This window comes from Aethalodelphis obliquidens, unplaced genomic scaffold (genome assembly GCF_003676395.1).
Source record: "Aethalodelphis obliquidens isolate GAN/ISIS:26980383/991018 unplaced genomic scaffold, ASM367639v1 scaffold65, whole genome shotgun sequence".
NCBI classification, from domain to species: Eukaryota; Metazoa; Chordata; class Mammalia; order Artiodactyla; family Delphinidae; genus Aethalodelphis; species Aethalodelphis obliquidens.
In genome coordinates, this window is record NW_020838009.1 from 10,224,566 (window position 1) to 10,246,730 (window position 22,165).

The window sequence follows — 22,165 nt, forward strand, 5'->3', positions numbered from 1 at the left end:
CACTCAACCTCTCTGAGCCTCAGCCTCTCCAAACTGATTCCATAAGGTTATGAGACAGCAAAGAGAGGGAAAAGAAGTAGGTGGAGAGAAAAGGAGGCCACACAGTAGCTGGGGTGGACTGGGCATCTTGCTCATTTGAACAAAGTGTCTCCTGGTCCTATGAGGCAAGTGGTCCTCACAAGGCCTGGGACTCTGGCTGACATCATCGCCTGGGCCCTGCGGGGGGTCTGGACTGGGTGGGAATGAAGGTTACACACCACAGCAGCTTTGGAGTCTGGAGACAATATCGCTGTTTATTTAGGTGACACATCTGCCCGCCTGAGGATTCCGACAAGTGGCTTAGTGGTTGAAGGCCCCCCAGACTGGGCCTCTCCCCTTGCTGGCTCTGCAGAGGTCCCAGACTGCAAGGCTAGGCCCCTTAGGCCTACTGAGCTGCAGCCCTTTGTCACTGTGTCTCTTGACCTCACAGCATTCCAGGGCAAAGCCTGCCTGCTGCCAACCTTTTCAGAGAGCCCAGGGCAGCAGCCCTGTCACTTGTTGAGGTTCTCTCTTTGGAGAAGCGAGGAATACCTCCGAAGCCGGGTCCAGTACTCCTCTTCTTTCACCTTGTTCTTCACCAGCTTCTGAAACCTGTGGGCCACACAGTTGATGAGAGGAACCTGCTTTGTGCTACGTTCCCCCCAACCCCGCCCCGGGGGCTCCTAGGTCCCCAGGGCAGACCCTGACCACCCTGGGCTGATATAAGAAACTCTCCAAATGACACATCTGCTTCCTGTCTGTGTTCTCAGGACTCAGCCTGCTGCACAGAAGGCACTCGAAACAGCTTTACTGAAGGAACAATATAGGTCTAGCATCCTAAACTAGGAAATGTACAGTGATACGAGGCATGGTGAATTTACAAACTAAAAGTCTGTTTGCAGGACCAACGTTAAATACATCCGAATGCCAATAGTTACATTTAACAAACATTCCTTGAGCATCTACTAGCCACCGGCACTGGTGGACGTGTTGGAAAGATCAAAGTAACTAAAACAGCCGCCCCTCCCCCCAGTTTAGTAAGAGGGACGAGAGGAAAAGAACATTTGTAATAGGAGGCATTTAAGAGCTATAGAGGTAAAGTGCAGAGAGCAGCACTCCCTGCTTGGGGAGTGCTCTCAGAAGTTAAGATTTTTGGGTTGAGTTTTTTAAAAAAAAATAATAGGTTTTTAAAAAATAACAAATAAATGCATAGTCAGTGTGGAAGAATCAGAGAAGCCCAGGGTCTCCCCTCATTCTGCACGTCGAGCTGGCCACAGCAAGCAGGCAGGAGGAGGCCTTCATTCTGGGGAGAGGATGCAGGCTGCTGCCAGCTTTCTGCCTCTGGTTCCTGAGTGAGCGACATTTTAAAAAATGTTTAAAAGCTTAGGGCAAACGGGAGAAGGGACCCTTTTGTGGGGAAAGACAGGGACTGCAGTTTTTTGCGGCTCTGCCTATGGGACAGTCACATGGAGATGTCTGGTACACAGTGCATTAAAGCATTTTTTTTCTTTAACTTAAAGAAGTAACCTATGCTTTGCTTTAAAAAAAAAAATCAAGGATACAAGTGAGTATACAATTAAATCTCCTTCTCACCTCAGATCCTTATTTCCTGTTCCCAAAGCAACTGTAATTAACAACTCCTTATAAATCCTTGAATACTGTTCATACACACAAGTACAGACATGCATATAATCTTTTTAAAAATTTAAATGGAAGTGTGCAACACACTGTTGTGCTGTCTGCCTTTTTCACTGAAAATGTATCCTAGCAGTTGCTTCCAGGAGGCACTCAGATCTGCCTCATTCTCTTTCCCTATTGATGACGCTTGGAGATTCCAGTATGCAGTGTGTGTGTGTATATATGTGTGTTGCGGGGGGAGCGGATGGGCAGGGGGCAGGCAGAGGCTATGCAGGTTAGAAACTCAGGCCTTGGCCCCTCACTGCTTGTGTGCAAACCCAGCTACTTCACTTATAAGGTGCTGACCCTGGACGGGCAATTTGACCTCTGTCTTCCTCGCTGTACTGTGGGGATGATAATAATCATAGTAAGAAACAAGATATGCCACAAAGTACTTAGCATAGTACCTGGCACACAGTAGGTGCTCAGTAAAGGTCAATTGTTTTTCATTTTTTAAAATTGAAGGATAGTTGATTTACAATGTTGTGTTAATGACTGCTGTACAGCAAAGTGAATCAGTTATACATATATATAAATTCTTTTTTTAAATATTCTTTTCCATTATGGTTTATCACAGGATATTTTTTAAAAATATTTATTTATTTAGGCTGCCCCGGGTCTTAATTGCATAACGCTGACTTCTTAGTTGCAACATGCATGTGGGATCTAGTTCCTGCAGGAATCGAACCTGGGCCCCGTGCATTGGAAGTGCGGAGTCTTACCCACTGGACCGCCAGGGAAGTCCCTATCATAGGATACTGAATATAGGTCTCTGTGCTATATAGTAGGACCTTGCTGTTTATCCATTCTATATATAAAAGCTTACATCTGCTCACCCCAACCTCCCACTCCATCCCTCCCTCAACCCACTCCCCCTTGGCAACCACCAATCTGTTCTCTATGTCCGTGATTCTGTTTCTGTTTCATAGGTAGGTTCATTTGTGTCATATTTTAGATTCCACATATAAGTGATATCATATGGTATTTGTCTTTCTCTTTCTGACTTACTTCACTTAGTATGATAATCTCTAGTTGCATCCACGTTGCTGCAAATGGCATTATTTTGTTCTTTTTTATGACTGAGTAGTATTTCATTGTATATAGGTACCACATCTTCTTTATCCATTCATCTATCGATGGACATTTAGGTGGTTTCCATGTCTTGGCTATTGTGAATAGTGCTGCTATGAACATGGGGGTGCATGTATCATTTTGAATTATAGTTTTGTCCAGATATATGCCCAGGAGTGGGACTGCTGGATCATATGGTAATTCTATTTTTAGTTTTCTGAGGAACCTCCAAACTGTTGGCTGCACCAATTTACATTCTCACCAACAGTGTAGGAGAGTTCCAGTAAAAGTTAATTATAATAATACTATTGCTGCTGCTAAGTAAGTGGAAGTAAAATTGCTGGGCGGAGGGGTCAGGACAACATGGAATCAGTGAGCGACCAGCCAGGAGGCAGAGCATAGATGGAACTAGGGCAAGTTTTAAAAGGAGGACTGGAAATAAAGTCATTAATCTGTTCAAAGAAGATGTGGGTGACTTTTAAAATATAATGTTGGAGTGTAGAAGGGCTTCCTCTATGATCTAGTAATAAATAATGGCTAACCTTTACTGAATGTGCCAGGCAATGTCCTATGAGGAGAGAGGACTGTCACTGTTTTACATATGAGGACACTGAGGTCTGACCTGTCACACAGCTAGAGGCTCTCGTCTACCCCTCATCGCATTGCACCCTGCATTTGAGGCTCTTTACAACCGCCCCTCAGCAAAGCCTAAGGGAGAAGATGGAAAAATACCAAACTTCTGTTTGGTTAAACAAGCAACCAAAATTACTCCTATCCAAAGACAATGCAGGAAAAATTATTCACAACATATTAACAAGGAACTCTTAAAATCAAAAGAAAATGAACTCACCCCTAAGAAAAAGACCCAGGTGGGGTCGCAGAAGGAGAGAGACGTACAATAGATGTAGCACATAGATGCTCAACCTTGTTAATTTCCAAATTAAAATAGTAATGAGCTATCAACTTTTATCCCTCATTTCTTGGCCAGTATGGGGAAGGGGTGAGTGTGCAGAGTGAATCCACCGTCTCTGGAGGGCTGGTGGGTACAACTATCCCAGTTCAAACATGCCTACCCCGTAACTCTGAAAGTCCACCTCTAATTTACCCTACAGAAATACTAGGAAAAACTCACAAAAATGACTGGTTGAGGATATTGTCTGGGGAAGTGGGGCCAGAGTAACACCCATGGTGAGTCTGCAGTGGGCTGGGGTACAGATGGGAAAAGAGGACACAGGAGTGGGGTGAGGACTGATTGCTGGGAGCCGTGCTCTGGGGGGAGGAGAAGTTAGGCGGCTGCAGAACTGGGAAGGCGCTCGCTTGTTTTCTAACATGGGAATGTGGTCGGGACACATGCCTGTGATTAGGACAGTGGAGGGGAAGAGGTCACCAACCAGATGGACAATAAGGTCTGGGTGTCCTGGGGGAGGAGATGGCCTTGGGTATGAGCAGGATGCCTCTTTCTCTGCATCAGGAGGCAGACAGGGGGTGGGGGTGACCCAGGAGACCCGGGTGAGAGGGCAGCCAAGGAACTGGCATGCTCTGGGAAGTGGGAGGTGAGGTAATCCACCAACGGCCAGGGCAGGGGTGGTGGTAGCCGCCTGCCACGTGGTACCAGCACATCTGCAGTGTGCTTCCCCTTGGTAGTCAGTGCTCAGTGGTGAGGAGGGACAGGGGAGGCTGCCTGTTCATGTGAGGCTGGGCGCTGACTGTCAGGTGCCCCCTGGGGAAAGCCCTCTCTGGAGACTGAGACAACCTCCCTCCACCATCAGCAAGGAAAGGGTTTTCCTTCCCATGATGGCACAACAAATGTGACTGCTGTCTATTGTTTTGAAGCAATGTGTGTGCATACATTTCCAAAAAGATGGACTGTCCATCTGCAAAGTGGGAGAGGAGACGGAACATCTGTAAGGCCTCCCACAAAACCTCTGAATTCCAGTAGCCTGATGGCATGTGCACATTTGGGATCTATGAGTCTATAAATAATTTTCCAGGGATTCGTCCCCTTGTTTCTCAAGAAAGGCAAAGGAAGGTTAGGATAGGCCCACAGTTTCCCTCCCAGGGATAGTAAAAACGGGGGTGGGGTGGGGTGGGAGGGGATTCCTCCTCCACCCTCAAGGGAAATGTCACCTGGTGTCCATACAGGGCCTGCCACCCCCTCGCCAAGGGGGCGTGTGCCCTGTGGAGCTGGGACTGTTGGGTCAGCCCAGAAGCCCACCTTCTGCTTGGCCACAGGGAACAAAGGGGGCAGGGGGGAGAGAGAGACAGAGAGAGGCATTTTGTTTCTGTCAGCTTCCTGTGTCCTGAAATTTCTGTCTTGTGATCAGAAGTCTGACCCAGCTGAGATGGCAGATACTACAACAGGGAGCGGAGCCAGATGGAAATGGTGCCCTGGAGGCCCAGGCTGGATGGGAGCAGAAGCCAGGCCTGCGGAGGGGGTGGGGTGGGGGGCACATTGGGTGCTATCTGGGCTCCTTTCAAAGTCCTGAAGGCAGGCTTCTTCACACTGGCTATTTATAAAAGTCCCAAGTGCAGGTTTTGCAAAAACAATTTGTACAGACTATCGGGAGTTTGAAACTCTGAATCCATTGCCTTAAAGTTTCACCTAGTTTTAGGGCCAATGGAAACTGTTTCAGACAAAAGGAGTAAATAGAGAGAGAAAAAAAAGATAAGATTAAAATCCTCTGACATATACGGTTCTGTGTGAGAAACGATAGTAAAATGTAAATGACAGAATCTAGGTTGTGGGTATGTGGATGTTTACTGACTTTTTTCAAAGCTGCTGTATATTTAACATAATAAAATGTTGGAGGCGGGGTATTCTTTGGAAAAGCCCCAGGCGTCAGACCTCAGAGTGAGCAGAACAGGAAGAGCCTTCTTTAAATCAGTGTTTCCTAATTATCTCTGGGACCCAATTCAGAAAATGGGTTGCCGTGAGGAATATGATTTGAATACTGTGATCAGGCCCAAGTAAATGTCCCCTCAAGCTAGGCCTGCCCCAACCGCACAGTGCAGCCCCTCCCGGCTCCTGCTGTGGGTCCCCGGAGCCAGGGAGCACTTTCTTGAGCTCTTCCCCTCCCCAAGCTCCCACTGCCCGTTTAGCCCCAGCCTTGTCCCTGGCCCCCAGCGCCCCACCTGGTCAGCCCTGCTGACTCCAGCCCTCCTCCCTGCAGAAGGTTCCCTGGGAGGCAGTCCCCTCCACCCGACCCGGCCTCTGGGGTCCCTCCCGGGGAGGGGTTGGGGTGTGGGACCTAGGGGCTAAGCTGTGTTGACAGGGAAGAGAGACGGTTGGGAAGGGGGAACTGGAGGGGTCCCTCTCAATTCCCACTGGGGGCCAGGATAGGTCTCTGGGGTTCCAGAGACTGGAGGAGGTCAGGGCAGAAGGGACTGTCTTCTCATGAGAGCAGACCCAACCATAGTGGGGTGGGGAAGGATATTATAGACAACTCTCCCACGGAAATTACATAGACATTAAAAACCACTGTAACAAGGAAGTTTTTCTTAAAATTAAAAAGTCATTAAGTTGTATTCTGGAGTGACATAAAGCCAGATTAAAAAAGTGAACTTAAAAAAAGCCAGATTTAAAAAATGCTAAGGATAAAACCTTAAGGATATGTACTAACACATGAATGGCAGTGCTGGGATTTGGGGTGATGGGTTGTGGGTTATTTAAATTTTCTTCTTTGTATTGTCCTGTTTCCCAAATTTTACAAGTGTATATATATATATATATATATATATATATTTATTTATTTATATCTCAGAAATAATAACATTTTTTACAGTGGGGAATTGCTCTGTTATGGTAGTAGTTCTACATGTGAAGCAACCTTATTGGGCTAATAGCAGAGTTCAGCAGGTGTCTGAGCGGTAACGTCCACCTGGCACCCTGGTTGAGGGCGGGAAATGTCAGTTAGGGGCTGAAGTGTCCTGAGTTGCTTGGGCCCTCGGCTGCCAGCCAGGAGGTAAGCTGCCCAGAGCTGGAGCTGCTGGCCTGTGATCCATTCCCACAAGGAGGGCAGCCAGTTGGCTTTTGGGTGAAGTGGAGAGGCTCACCCTTCCTAGGCCAGTAAAAGGAGGGGGTTTCACAGAAAGGACAGAAATGGTAACACGCTCATTAAATAAGTTCTCTGGTATAAGCCTCATCAAACAAGAGTACCAGAATAAGCCTCAAATAAGCCTCATCAAAGCCTCAAATAAGCCTCATCAAACAAGAGTACCAGAAAACTCCATACCATGACCTCCAACCCAGGAGAATGGCCCCACTACAGCCATGACCAAGCCTCACACTCTTGACTTTTTTTTAAAACCAGTATTTGAAATTTTCCAAAATCATGCACATGTTTGATAGAAAAGCCGCAAAGAAGAAAAATACAAAGAAAAGAATCACACATGCTTCATTACCCAAATATAGCTACTGTTACTAGTGGTGTGTACATTTCTAGTGTTCTTTTACTCAAAATCAGGATTCTACTGTAAATAATATAATCTCTCTCCAGCTTTTATTTAGAAAAATTTCAAACCTATAGAAAAGTTGCAAGTAGCACAACGAGCCTTCACCTAGACTCACCAGTTAGCATTTCCTCTCCCTCTCTTTCTCCCTCTCTATATTTTCCTGAGTTTCAGCAGTTGTTAACATTTTCTCTTTCTTTCTGTCTCTCTCTACAAATGTTTTCTTAGACCACTTGAAAGTAAGTTGTAGACATCATAATACTTGACCCTTAAATTCTTCAGCTGCATCTCTTAAGGACAAGTCAAATCATCAAGGGTCAAAATAAGAAACTTCCAGGTGAGGGATAGCTGAGCATTCTTGGTAAATCTTTAATCAGGGGAAATGTCAACTGACCCCTTCTTCACTGTCCTCCTCCCCCAAGACCCATGGACCACATTCCCCTCCTGGTGGGTGGGCATGCTTCCCCCCATGAGGTACTGGAAGCCGCCTGAGCAACACACCACAACCCAGGGAGGAACTGAATGCGGCGGTAAATGTAGTCACGGAGGAGAGCTGTGGTGCCCCCTCGTGGTGATATGTACAATCCTCCCAGGCATGAACTTGAACTCAGAGGGGACCCATCACCATTTTTGTACCTACCATTTACTGAGCGACCACCCTGTGCCTAGCACTTTACGTGTATTTTCTCACTGAATACCTACAAAGCCTGGAGAACAGGTATCATCAAAATGTCCAGAACACAGTCTGGCACGTAGTAGGTGCTCAATAAATATTTTTGAATGACTAAGGAAACTGAGGCCTTGAGAGGCTAAGTAACTCACCCAACGTCTCCCCCAGTTAGTAAGTGATAGAGTCATAACTCAAATCTGGGACTTCCCTGGTGGTGCAGTGGATAAGACTCCACGCTCCTGATTCAGGGGGCCCAGGTTCAATCCCTGGTCAGGGAACTAGATCCCATGTGCATGCTGCAACTAAGAGTTCACATGCCAGAACTAAGGAGGCAGTGAGCCACAACTAAGGAGCCAGCGAGCTGCAACTAAGGAGCCCACCTGCTGCAACTAAGACCCAGCGCAACCAAAAGAACCCTCAAATCTGAGTATCTTAGCCATTTCACTTCGTTCCTCGAGGGACACTGAGACCCTGTCAGGGAAAGCCCACCAAAGCCACCCAGCTCTGTAGTGGCAGGTGGTGTGAGAGTCCAGGGCTCCACTGACAACCCTCTTCCACCTGACAGGTATGGTCAGATCATGGCAGAAATTGTCAATAAGAATTTGAAAACCCCTAGAAGTTTGTTGTGGATGGATTAGAAGAGACCCTTGCTTCCCCAGAATGTACTGAGTACCATTAATGATGCTTTTATAGGAGGAAGGAACACAGAGTCCCTGTGAGGCTGGGGTTTACAGAAAGGGGAAGAGAAAAGATGTATCACATAATCGTTTACCTGGATGACGGAGAGAGGAAAGGGGTCTTAGACTAGGGGCTGGCAAACATCTTCTATAAAGGGCCAAATAGTAAATGATTTAGGCTTTATGGGTCATAGGGTCTCTGTTGCAGCTGTTCAACTCTGCTGTTGAAGCACTTACATAAGTAGATGAGATATAAAGCAGTGGGCATGATGTGTTCCAGTGAAACTTTATTTACAAAAACAGGCAGTGGGCCAAATTTGGCTGTAGTTTGCCAGCCCCTGTCTTAGATGACTGTGTCTGATAATCCAAATATACTTAAAAAAAAATTGAGAAAGCAAAAAGAAAAGACAGTCTTGACAGAAGAAAACACCAACTTGCAGCCCTTCTTTTCTTACCAGCCTGAATTCATTACTCCTTTTCTACCAGTCTGAATGGGATTTGAATGCCGAAAGGATCTTACCATCAAGCAAACCACTATTCCTTAGTCCAGAGACAACCCCAGGTGCAGGGAGGAGATAGAGACCCAGAACTCTACCTCTTTTGGAAGAAATTCTCGCATCTTTCCTCCAAGGGCAACACCTGGGGGAAAGTTGTGTCATCCAACACATTAGCTTGAGGAATGGTGCAATTTCTTGAGATTTGTTCCAGGAGTGGGTAGGCCTCGAAATTAAAATAGAAAATAGAATTTGGGATGTCTTTGGCTTGGCTGGCAGATCCAATTTCATCTGGATGGTCTCCTGGGACGAAACAGGAACATCGTGTTCTGTTACAGTGATCCCTTTCTCTGTGGCCTTGTAGTCTGGGCGGGCATGAGGGGCCACTCTCTGCTTACAAAGCCGGGGTCACTGGGGTTGAGCTGTGAGGGGCTCATTTGATCTGGAGGAACAGGGGCCCAGAGAGGAGACCTTGTCCGGCATTTTATCTAAGTGCCAAGTGAGGACTCAGCGGTGGTGTCCTGCTGGCCTGTGGTGGATGGGATGAGGCGTGGGGAGGAGACTGGGTGGGGTCACCCTATGCTTTCTGAGAGGACTGAGAAATTCAGGGAAACGGTCAGCAGGCCACAGGTCTGGGCAGCAGCCCTCACGATCCCCCTTCCGTACCTCGGAGCAGGAAACACGGGTGGTATAAAGACACGACAAATACTGGCTTCCAGGGGACCGCCAGGTGGTAGGACCTTGGGGGAGCAAAGGCGCAGACAATCTGCGGCTTGGCCACATCCATGAGGTGCACAGAGCCATTGCTGGAAAAGATCAGCACCTGGGAAGCAAAGAGATGGTGAATGGGGACTTCTCCACTCTGTCACTCACCTCCGTGTGAAATAAGAACAGCTAGAAATAAAAAACAAACAGGGAATTTTTTCACTCTTGGCACCCAGCCTCTGGCTCCAGCCAGACCATTCAGGGGACAGCAGCAATGTGCGTGTTTGCTCCTATGGAGCCTCCAGCAGCAGCCGGCTGGCCCCAGGGCTGTGTCTGTTCCTGGCCCGTCCTTCCCCCTTGGCCCTGCTTCTCTTGCTACTTCCCCCTCCATGCGGCCAGGATTCAGTTCTGCTTCTGTGCCATACCCTTTCCTCCCACCTCCTCGGGGACCGTTCAAGCCAACGGCCGCTCCTGCCCTGGGTTGGAGCTGAGGCCTCTCTCCTGCTTGGGCTCTTTCCTCTCTGTAGGTGAACATACTAAACTCACCGCCATCTTTTTAACATCTTTTTTTTTTTTGCGGTACGCGGGCCTCTCACTGTTGCGGCCTCTCCCGTTGCGGAGCACAGGCTCCGGATGCGCAGGCTCAGCGGCCATGGCTCACAGGACCAGCCGCTCCGCGGCATGTGGGATCCTCCCGGAACGGGGCACGAACCCGCGTCCCCTGCATCGGCAGGTGGACTCTCAACCACTGCGCCACCAGGGAAGCCCCTCACCACCATCTTTAAAACCCCCCTTGACCCTACATCCTCTCCCCGCTGCCACACACTCAGACGTCTGAGAGAGCCTCTCCTCGCCCTCCCTGCACCCCGACCTCCCCTGCTGTCCCCCTTGCCATGGACACTGGTCTCCACAAAGTACTCGGTTTCTCTTCAGCACAGGACACTGTGCTCTTGCTTTCTTCCAGTCGTTTTCCCTGAGCCGCCAGGAGCCCCCTCCTGGTTTTCCTGGGGCGCCCCTGTCCATCACTTCGTGAGCTCATTTTCCCCGTCCCGGAAGACTTACAGTGTAAGTGATGGTAGTGCCCCTGGGAGCCTCTTCTATACGCACCCACTCGCAATGGCCAGCCGTGCTGCTCCCCACGGCTTTAACTACCGCTAACCGGTTGCTGAGCAAAGAATCTACACTTTCAGCCCTGGACTCTCTCAGAGCCTCCTCTGGGGGTCCTGTAGGCCCCTCACTCCCGGCAGGGCCACACAGGGAAGCACAGACTTTCCCTCCAGGCCTGTGTTTCCTTCAGTGGCCCTGTAGGGATTAGAGAATCGGCTCCACAAGCCGGGAGCAGCCTCAGTGCCTCCCTGTCCTCTGGCTGCAGCCCAGGCAGCCCTGAGCTGTGGGCCCGTCTCCTCACTAACACCGCTCCACTCGCCGCCCTTCCCTGGACACAGTTGGAGCTCCCTGGCTCCAACTCCCCTCTAAGCTTCAAGCTGCATCCCAGACAAGGGCCCCTGTGCCCCCAGCCCCCAGCCTCTTCCCTCTCCACACCCCACAGGAGTCTGATCCTGCAGCTCCTTGAACTTCCTGCCGACCTGGGACACAGTGTTCTCTCGCCTCCATGGTGCTGCCCTCTTGGTGCCCGTGGCTCAGCTCACTGTCCATCACTTCCTCCCCACCGGCCTCTGCAGGTTGAGTTAGGAGGCCCCTCTCTCCGTTGCACAGTGTCCTTTGCATGATATATCACAGCCTTTTACAGGTTCTAGGGCAGCTGCTTGGGGGCTTGCCTGTCTTCCCAACTCCACTGTGAGCTCCACGAGGGCAGGTGCTTTCTCCTTCATGTCTGTGCCCAAAGCTAGTCCAGTGCCCAGCACACGATAGGCCTTCAACAAATATTGGGTTGGCCAGAAAGTTCGTTCGGGTTTTCCCTAAGGATGGGGCAAAAACCCGAACGAACTTTTTGGCCAGCCCAGTATTTTTGGAAGGAATAAAGAATACATTCACTAAAGAGGAATGAGGGGCCTGAGGAACCTACCATGCCGGGTAAGGCTTGGACTGGGGCCACTGCACAGATGGCTTCATCCAGGTGCTTCACAGGCCTATAGGAAACAAGACACACAGACATCCAGACTTGAAGACTTTTCAAGTTTTGCTATCCTCTCCTAGGCATATATCCTGGAGAAATTCTTGTCTATAAGCATCAGGAGGTATGTCAGAGATGTTCACAGTAGTGAAGACTGGGAACAATCTAAATAAATCACTGGTAGGAGAATGCTTAAGTAATTGTGTTACATTATACAATGGGATACAATATAGCAACGAAAATAAAAGAGCTGGAGCTCCATACAACATGTATGGCTCTCATGAACCATATCACAAAGCAAGTTACAGAATAAATAGCATTGAAAAACAAGTTGGAGAATATACATAATATGATTCCACTTACAGGTCCCCTAAAATATGAACAGCTAAACAATATATTGCTTGGAGATACAGTCATATGGATGTGGTTAGTTCTTAAAGGAAAACAAATGATGAATTTAGGAAAACATAAATAAATAAGTAAATTTAAAAAAAAAGAAAAAAGGGACTTCCCTGGTGGCCCAGTGGTTAAGAATCCGCCTGCCAGTGCAGGGGACACGGGTTCAATCCCTGGTCCAGGAAGATCCCACATGCTGCGGAGCAACTAAGTCCGTGCACCACAACTACTGAGCCTGCGCTCTAGAGCCCGTGAGCCACAACTACTGAGCCCACGTGCCACAACTCCTGAGCCCACACGCCTAGAGCCTGTGTTCTGCAACAAGGGAAGCCACCGCAATGAGGAATGCGCGCACAGCAACAAAGAGTAGCCCCCGCTCACCGCGACTAGAGAAAGCCTGTGCACAGCAATGAAGACCCAGTATAGCCAAAATAAATAAAGTAAAAAAAAAAAAAAAAAAAACAAGCAATGTGGTAGATTGAAAAAAAAAAGTAGACATAATATTTGGCAGTAACTCCCACTAAAATGGTGGAGTCTATTTTTCTGCTGCTTAAATGTGGGTGTGGCCAGGTGACATGCTTTGTCCAGTGTCAGAGGCTTGGAAAGCATCAGTGAACCTCGCTGGCAGGTGGGAGCCCTCAGGCTACCAGGTGACGGAGCCTGAGATGGCCTGCAGGAGAGGCCGAAAGGAAGAGTGCCCCGGCCAACAGCTGCCAACTGCCTGGTACGTGAGTGAGGCCGGCTTAGACTTCCAGCCCCTAACCGAGCTGCCAGCTGCCCGAAGGCACCTGTGAGAGCCAAGGCGAGACCAGCCCATAGTGCTGACCTACTGCATCAGAGACTAAACGCTGACTGTTTTCTTAAGCCATTAAGTTGTGGAGTGGTTTGTTATATGTAGCAATAGATAATTAAAAGGTGGTTAACTTGGAGGAGAGAGAAGGATGTGACCAGGGAGAAGCACACAGAGAGCCTTAACTGAATTGGTGATGATCTATTTCTTAAGCTCGGTGATGGGTACAGTGGAGTTCTCACCCTCCCCCATACGTATGCTAAATACACCCCCTCACACATATTGTACAGATCATTTGCCTGCATAAAACAGTTCACAATTTAAAAGAGAGAGAGAGACCCTTGGAGAAACTGATAAAAAACTTTTGGCAGAAATGACCCTCTTCCTGGTCATGTGGGATATGAAAGATGTCATTTGTGCCATCATACAATTTATATATATATACACCCACATGTAAAAGACATTGGTGAGCTTGAGAAGCTCACTGGGAAAGTGATGACTAGAGAGAAAGTGGACTCTAGGCTGAGAGATTGTCAGTTTTTTACCATTAAATAGCATCATCTGTCTGGCAGATCATGTACCCACCCTGCCCTCAAGCCACTGACCTCTCCACCAGCACACTGAGGGTGGGTCCTTGGGTCCCCGTGGCTGCCACCAGTTGGAGAGAAGCATCTGTACACAATACCACACATTTCATTTGGGATTTCACTGGCCCCTCGGGATACATGTTCTGTCCTTCGTGGACTAAGAAGTATTTCAGGAAGTGAATGCTTTGGCAGAAACATCTTTCAGGAAGAGCGATGACCCCAAGACAGAGTCCTGGAGAAAGTAATGGCACAAGCAGGTCAGAAAAGGGGGAAGAGGGAGGCAGCCATGGGCGCAGGGTCTGTGACCAGCAAGAGTGTGAGGGACGTGAGGGCAAAACCAAGCAATGAGCATCCCCCGAGGGTGAAGGCAAGAAACCCCAATGTCCAAGGGGAGCCCCCTTCAGGGGGACCCCTTCTAAGTATTTGGGGGAACCAGACCCATGGAGGGGGGCAGGGTCAGCACTGGAGCGGAGGGAAGGAAGCTACAACGCAGCCAGGTGCTGACTCTAGCCATCAAATGTGTATCAGAGGGACGGCGGTATTAGGCAGCGGTGGGGCTCACCTTTGGCTAGGTCCCACAGTGTGAGCACACCATCCTCGCAGGCCAGCACCAGGTAGGAGCAGCAGCAGCTGAGCTGAGACACCGCAATGGGTGCAGCACAGGGCCACACGCCCTCGGGATCTAGTGGGGAGGACACCACTCACCAGGCTGCCCCCGGACCCCGCCCCACCCATCACCTCCACCTGGACAATGTGAGACCCAGACTAGTCTGCCTGTCTGGACTCACCATCTCTCTCCTCTCTGTGCAATGCTGTCTCCTTCCTCAGGATAATATATATAACAACGAGTTACACCATTATTATACTACAGCTGACATTGAGTACTTACTAGGTGCTAAACAGCGTGGTAGGCACTTTAATGCATCATTTCATTTAATTCTCACAAGGATCCTATGAGGTGGGTCCTGTTAGTACCCCTGTCTTACAGATGAGGAGACTGAAGCAGAGAAGTAAGTGACTTGCCCAAGGTCATATAAGCCTGGTCAGTACAGAAGTTGAGATGAGAAGCCAGGTTGCCTGGGAGAGGGATGGAAGGAAAGAAATTCTTCCCTTGTGAGTTTTTTTTTGTTTTTTGTTTTTTGTTTTTTTGTGTGGTACGCGGGCCTCTCACTGTTGTGGCCTCTCCCGTTGTGGAGCACAGGCTCCGGACGTGCAGGCTCAGCGGCCATGGCTCACGGGCCCAGCCGCTCTGCGGCATGTGGGATCTTCCCGGACCGGGGCACGAACCTGTGTCCCCTGCATCGGCAGGCGGACTCTCAACCACTGCACCACCAGGGAAGCCCCCTTGTGAGTTTTTAAACTTTACTTCTGAGATATAACTCTGAAGTACAACATAGTGTTGTACTTCAAGGAATTCTCACAAAAGTGAACTTGCTCATGTAACTGCTTCCATGAGTTTGTAAAAAACAAACCACCACCACCCATATTTCCTAAGTGCCTTTCGATTTCAAAGAGCTTTCACATACAGAAACTCTGAACTTTGCTATTCATAACAAATGCATGCAGTGGATAACAATGGTGTAATTGAGTAGTTTTCTGTTTTGGATGAGAAAATGGGATTGGGGTGTGAAGTGACTGGCCTGAGACTACACAGTTCGCAGATAGTTGTGCTGGGACGGGCCCTCTGGTGCCAAGCCCACCTTCTTTTTACCTTCGTTGTCTAAGGAGCCCTGTGGACCTGATGGGGCTCTGTCCCTATGGACCGGTCATCTTTAAGAAACATGACAGTTCAGAGACAGAGCCTTGGGGTCACATGACAGCTGCCAAGCCACCCACTCTGCTCTGGTCCCCTAAAGCCATGCTGCTGTGTCAGTCACGTGCTCTCAGCTAAGCTGAAGAAGGACATGTTCTCAGAGCCCTGAGCTTAGGCCACTCCCATCTTGGCAGTAAAGTACCAACTTTATCCTTCAGCGTTCGGTTAAGTGAATAGAGGAAGAAGTTGTGACTTCCAGTCCAGTGTACGCCAATGACACAGGCTACCCCTGGGAAAGAAGAGAGGAAATGAGCATTACATAAGGAGTCTGGGTGGCCTTTGGTTTGTGTGAAGGGATTTGCCCAAGAGGAAGTCGGTTTGAAATGGTTCATTCTAATGGGCAGCACCCAACTGAAGGGTGAGCTTCCAGATGAGGGTCTGGGCACCCCCCAGGAGGGCTGTTCCTAGGGCCAAGTCACCTTCCTGTGCAGGGAGTGCAGGGAGGATGGTCATAACTGTCCCTCAGCTGCTTTCACATCTCCTAGATAATTCATGTCCACTTGGCTGTCAGGGTTTTAAATAACATTTTCTACAAAAGGAATTCATATCCAGAAGCAGCCTGGCAGGACGTGTGTGCACATTGTCCTCTGTGGCAGCTCACTCCCTGAAGACAGTGCCAGCCTCCATATCAGGGAATCTGGGCTCAGGGGTCACAGGTCCAACCAAAAACCATTAAGCTGCAGCTGGCAGCCGACATTCCACCTCATTCCCTCCCAGCAGGCAGAGTGTGCTGTGCAGAACTTCTCCAGGAGGGCTTGCCAAGCATTCCCCCAAGGTGACGACCTGCTTCACGTTCACTTACCTGGGGGGCTCTTAACTTCCACTGGCATTGCAATTATGCAGCTAGGAAGGAGGAAGTGGAACGTGGCCATACTGGGAAAGAAAGAGACACTGGTCAGAGCCATGGCAGACTCCTTGGCAAGGAGAAATGCTGGCAGAGTCTTGGTAGTAAGACCAGAAATAGGTAGTTCAGATGGACCTTCCCAGGAGTTCAGGGCCATGAGGCAAATCACATTCTATGTGCTGGTCCTGGTGAGGGCAGGGTAGGTAGAGCGGTGCAAGTTATTCCCAGGCCGGGAACAGCACCCAGTGTGGGCAGATCCCTTCCCCAAGGGATCTTGGGGAAGATCCCTTAATGCCAGACTTGGGTGAAGTGCATAAATGCTCCTATCCTGGGAGCAGTATAACCAGTGGTGTGCTGATAAGTTGGCACTCTTAAAAAAAACCAAAAAAACCCTGATTTCCTGATTTATAGGGTTCGTAGCTTTTTGTGGTATAAATATTCCCACTATGGACAGTGACCAGTGGTTTAATGACTGGCTTGCAAAATTCCTAAATACCTTGCTGGGCAGCACAGCACTGAACCTTACTGGGTTCCAGTTCAGGCCTCAGGTAGTTTCTGTTAGGGCCTAGTCCTGGGACTTTGTGTGAAGTGAAAAAATTCAAGGCCCACTTGATGGCAAGATGAGAAGTTTCACTTCCCACGTGAAGCAAGGACATCCCTGAGACCCACAGTAGCTGTGAGGAGAGCTGGTTCCTGAACCTGCTCCACCAGATACTTCAAGGACTTGGGCTCAGTTTTTACAATCACTGAGGCCTACCTGCTGACCGAGATTAGAAAGTAACATTTTAATAATTACACATTAATGTATTACATTTAGAAAGCCTGGATGCAAATGGAGAAAAATATTAATAGTGGTGACTTTTATTTCCCTCTTGAGGATCATCTGTGCTGTCTAGATAATCAGGAAAACAATTTTTTTTAAGGAGACGCTATCATACAAAAAATTATAAAATGGGGAGTTCCCTGCTGGTCCAGTGGTTAGGATTCGGTGCCTTCACTGCCGTGGCCCGGGTTCAATACCTGGTCAAGGAACTGACATCCTGCCAGCCACGTGGTGCAGCCAAAAAAAAAAAAATTCTAAAATAAACTCTCCTTCTCATCTCCATAGATGTCTATGCCTTCTTTAAAATCTGTTATCAGTCTTTGTTTGAGCTATATTTAAACAATCTCCATACAACTTTTTTCTAAGGAATTTTTTCTTTTTTAAAAAAATTTAATTAACGTATTTATGGCTGCGTTGGGTCTTCGTTGCTGTGCGCGGGCTTTCTCTAGTTGCGGTGAGCGGGGGTTGTTCTTCATTGTGGTGTGCAGGCTTCTTATTGCGGTGGCTTCTCTTGTTGCGGAGCATGGGCTCCACGTGTGTGAGCTCTCTAGTTGTGGCGCACGGGCTTAGTTGCTCCGTGGCATGTGGGGTCCTCCCGGCCGGCCCGGGGCTCGAACCCGTGTCCCCTGCATTGGCAGGCAGATTCTCAACTGCTGCACCACCAGGGAAGTCCCTCCATACAACTTTTCAAAAGACACTCAGAAAAGTCCCCCAAACCATCGAGAGCTTTGGGACCTTGAATTAATTCAGGTCCTTGGGCTGATTCCTGCGTGCGCCCAGGGAGGAGAAGCTCCCAGGGCGGAGGCATTCTAGCTGGGCCCCTCCATGGCTCACCTGAGCAGCTCCTCCTCCCACTCCCCATCCAGGTACTTCCTGAAGGTGTCGTTGAAGATTGCCGCCTGCCGCTCCCACTGACTGTCCTTGATGAAGTGATTCTGCCCAGAGCCCAGCCCACAGCAATCTTCTATCTTTGCAAAGACTTCCAGGGGGCTTTTAAATGTGGTACCTAGGTTGAAAATATTCCAGAATTGGTCAAACCATCTGACTTCCTCCTTCCTGATTTCCCCCTTCTCCTCCATGCTTCCCAATTTCCTGCAGAATCCCTCGTCCTCAGAAATCTGTTCTTGCTTTGCCCAGGTGTTCAGTCCTCTTCCCAGCCTCTCCTACTCCACCAGCTCACGGAGCACAGGCAAAGGGCAGCTGCTCTCCTCCTCCCACTTCTCCATCTCCATCCCACCGCCATTTCCTGTTTCCAGACTACAGAATCTCTAGAGGCCAAGGACATGTTCACGAGTCACTAGAGGCTTTAGATCACTGTTGCTGTCTCCCAGCTCAGCAAGGCCCCAAATCTGCCGTTACTTGTGCTATTCAGCTGCTGCTGAGGACCTACATTCGACAGTCCCAGCGTCTTCGTGTGCTTACATTTATCCAACTGCCTTCCTTTAAAAAAATCTCCTTTCTCTGCCAATCACTTTTCTTATCACTCTCCTTCCCAGTGACCTTGCATTTCCTTCTTTTTCATCTGCTCCTAAATTCACAGTAAAAATAAGTGATTTATTTACTGGGTTCACAGCCCAACTTTCAGAACTTCTGAAAGTGCCCAGGTCCCTCAAGTTGCCCAGGAGGTCTCACTGTGCCCCAGGTCTCCTTCCCCAGAGGCAACCATTGTTATCAGTTTCTTGCATCAATTTCTAGAAAGAGGCCCCTTCTAGATGGCAATATATTATTATATTATATAATATATACAGTATTATATTATATTTTTTAATATGTATTCCATGTACATTTGTATATATTTTATAAACAAATGATAGCATATATCAACTAGCAGTTCTCAGAATGTGGTCCCAGATCAGCAGGAATCTGGCAGGGTTAGAAATGAAGGTTCTCAAGCCCCACCCCAGACCTACTGAAACAGAAACTCGGTGGGTGGGGCCCAGCAATTTGGGTTTTAACAAGTCCTCCAAGTGAGTCTGATCCAGGTAAAGTTTGAGAATTGCTGTCATACACTAGAACCCTTGCATTTTGACTTAACAAAATGTCTTGGGAGATCTCTTCATTTCAGTACTATAGATCTTCTTCGTTGTTCGTTGCTTATTTTCATTTAGTAAACCTTTTTCTTGTTGTGAAATATAACACATTCAGAAAAGAGCATAAAAATATGTCTTAATAAATTATTATAAAGCAAACATCTGTCTCTACTGAGGTCAAGAAACAGATTATCACCCCTCCCTAAAAGCTTTCCAAGGGCCCTTCTCCAGTCATAACCCCCTGGGAAGAGCGGCAACCATTGTCTTGGCTTTTATGTAATCACTTCATGACATTTATTTTACTTTTGCTACCTAAATATGCATCTAAACACTACAGCTTTGTTTTGCCTGCTTTTGAACTGTACACAATGGAATTACACAGTGTTAACTCTATCTGTGCCCTCTTTTGCTTAATATTGTTTGTGAGATTTATCCATTTTGCTGTGTATAGCTGTAGTTTGTTCATTTTCATTGCTGTATAATATTCCATTGAGTGAACTAAAGTTTATTTATCTGTTCTTTTATTGATGGATATTTCGGTTGTTTCATGGTTTGGGGCTATTGGAAATCATGTCATTATTATCATTCTTGTACATGCCTCCTTGTGCACAGTTACTTGCAGGCCTATCAGGTATACACCTAGAAGTAGGGTGACCAACTTATTCTGGTTTGTGCAGGAGTTTCCCAGTTTTAGCACCAAAGGCCTCACATCCCGGGAAACCCCTTAGTCCCAGGCAAAATGATATTCTTGGTCGCCCTACCTAGGAGCGTAAATGCTGGGTCATAGGATATAACTTATCTTCAACATTACCAGATAATGCTAAACTGTTTTCCAAGGTGGTTGTACTGACTTTCATTGCTAACTGTAATCTATGGGAGGTCTGATTATTCCACATCCTTACCAACTTGGTATGATCAATCTCTTTTAATTTTAGCCATCCTGGTGGGTGTGAAGTGGTATCTCATTATGGTTTTAATTTGCATTTCCCTGATAACTAATTATGTTGAGCACCTTCATATATGTTTATTGGCCATTTGAATAATCTCCTGCCTGTTTTATGCTGAATGATCTGTCTTTTTCCTAACAATTTGTAGGAATTCTTTATATAGTCTGGATGTGGACCATTCATAAGTTTTACATGTTTTGCAAATATCTTCTCCCAATACATGATTTGTTCTTTCATGCTCTTAATGATGTCTTTGGATGATTATAAGTCCTCAATTTTAATGTAATCAAACTTATCAACTTTTATTATATATAAGTACTTGAGTTTTGTTTAAAAAGTCTTTCCTTACCCAGAGGTCATAAAGATATTGACTTATTTTCTAAAAGTTTTATTGCTTTGTCTTTCATATTTACTTCTATGATTCATCTGGAATTTAATTTTGTATATCATGTGAGGCAGGGGTCAATATTCACTTTTGTTTCCATATGGACAACCAGCGTCATTTACTGAAATGACCATTCACTACTCTGTAGCACCACCTCCGTCAGGTATCAAGTGTCCATTTATGCTTAAGTTTGTCCTGGCCTCTCTATCCTGTTTTATTAATTTATTTTTCTATCTACTATTTCTATCTATTTATATTTCTGTATTTTATATATATTTCTATTATTCACTCATCTCTTTTTCTACCTTGTCTTAATTACTGTGGCTTTATAATAAATCTTGATGGAGCAAATCATATCACCATGTTCTTTTATAAGAGTGAATTGGCTACCCTTGGTGTTTTGCATTTCTCTCTTTGTTTTTAATGGTTGTAAAGTGTTCTGAGTGTACCAGATTTATCTAACCAGTCTTTTGCCTCTATAAATAGCACTGCAGTGAACATTCTTGTAGGTATATCTTTGAATATATGTGTGTAGGTATATAGGTATATCTTTGAATATGTGAATATTGAGAGGATAGACTCTATGTCCTGTGTCTACAGTGGACTTCCCCCCTGCTCCTCTTAACCAGCTCCCACTTATTCTTCAAAACCTTCCCAAATGTCCCTTCTTCTGATAAAGCCTCTGCCTATTCCCTGGGCAGAGTTAGTTACTCCTTCCTCTATGTTTTCATGGCCCTGGATGTTCCCCATTGTTGCACTTATCATATCCTACTATGGTGGTTTCCTCCTATTCTCCCTTGGTACACTAGCAGCTTTTAGAGCACCGGAGATGTGTCTTACTCATCTTTGTGCTTGGTGCAGTATTGGCACTGATGAATGAACTAACACAGGAATATAGGAATGAATGAACTCCACTAGCACTTGGGAAAGATGTCTCTTTCCTGATATCCCAATTCTGTTAGTTAACTGTATCCTTGTAACATTTATAATCTTTAGGTCTCAGAGCTTATGAATTAAAAACTTAGATATTGTTGCCAATAAATGGAAAAGATGGGAAATGTGGAGAAAGGCAGAGAATGAAAAAACTAATAAAGCAATGGCAAAAGGAAAGAAAGTATTCATTGATTTATACCTACCTGCAACTGGTTTGGGTGGTTTGATTTTCATTATGTAAACTGGAACACTCAATTTAGCATCTCCTCTAAAATAAATGTTTATATCCTACAATAAAGAAAAGGCACCGCTAATAAGCCAACAAAGGAGATAAAACTGTATCATTAAAAACACTGATTTCAAAAGAAGGCAGAAAGAGAGGAATAAGGAAGAAAAACAGGTGGGACAAATAGAAAGTAAATAGCAAACTGGTAGATTTAAACCTAAACATATCAATAATCACATTAAATATAAATGGCCTAAACACCCCAATTAAAAGGTAGAGATTGACAGATTGTATAAAAAGGCAAGACCCAACGATATGCTGTCAAAAAGAAACTCATTTTAAATATAAAGACACGAATAAAAAAAAAGACACCAATATATTAAAAGTATAGAAAAAAGATACATCTTGTAAACTGATCAAAAGAAAGCTGGGGTGGCTGTATTAATATCTGACATAATAGATTTCAGAGCAAAGAATATTACCAGTGATCAAAGAGTCATTGAATAATGATAAAATGGTCAATTCTCAAGGGGAGATAAAATTCTAAATGTTTAGG

General features: G+C 46.7%; 1 protein-coding gene across 1 annotated transcript in view; it reads right to left on the bottom strand.

The window, feature by feature from the left end:
* Positions 1 to 311: 311 nt before the first annotated feature.
* The window catches only part of WDR93 (WD repeat domain 93), a 49,817-nt gene continuing 27,963 nt past the window's right edge, over positions 312 to 22,165 (bottom strand). Inside the window, exons 9-18 of the mRNA XM_027089125.1 lie at positions 21,587 to 21,671; positions 17,923 to 18,094; positions 16,224 to 16,294; positions 15,564 to 15,650; positions 14,171 to 14,290; positions 13,627 to 13,840; positions 11,788 to 11,851; positions 9,723 to 9,879; positions 9,158 to 9,359; positions 312 to 630 (exon numbers count right to left, since the gene is read on the bottom strand). Of these exons, the coding sequence (XP_026944926.1) occupies positions 531 to 630; positions 9,158 to 9,359; positions 9,723 to 9,879; positions 11,788 to 11,851; positions 13,627 to 13,840; positions 14,171 to 14,290; positions 15,564 to 15,650; positions 16,224 to 16,294; positions 17,923 to 18,094; positions 21,587 to 21,671 (1,272 nt within the window). The 3' untranslated portion in view covers positions 312 to 530. The remainder of the gene's footprint in view (positions 631 to 9,157; positions 9,360 to 9,722; positions 9,880 to 11,787; positions 11,852 to 13,626; positions 13,841 to 14,170; positions 14,291 to 15,563; positions 15,651 to 16,223; positions 16,295 to 17,922; positions 18,095 to 21,586; positions 21,672 to 22,165) is intronic.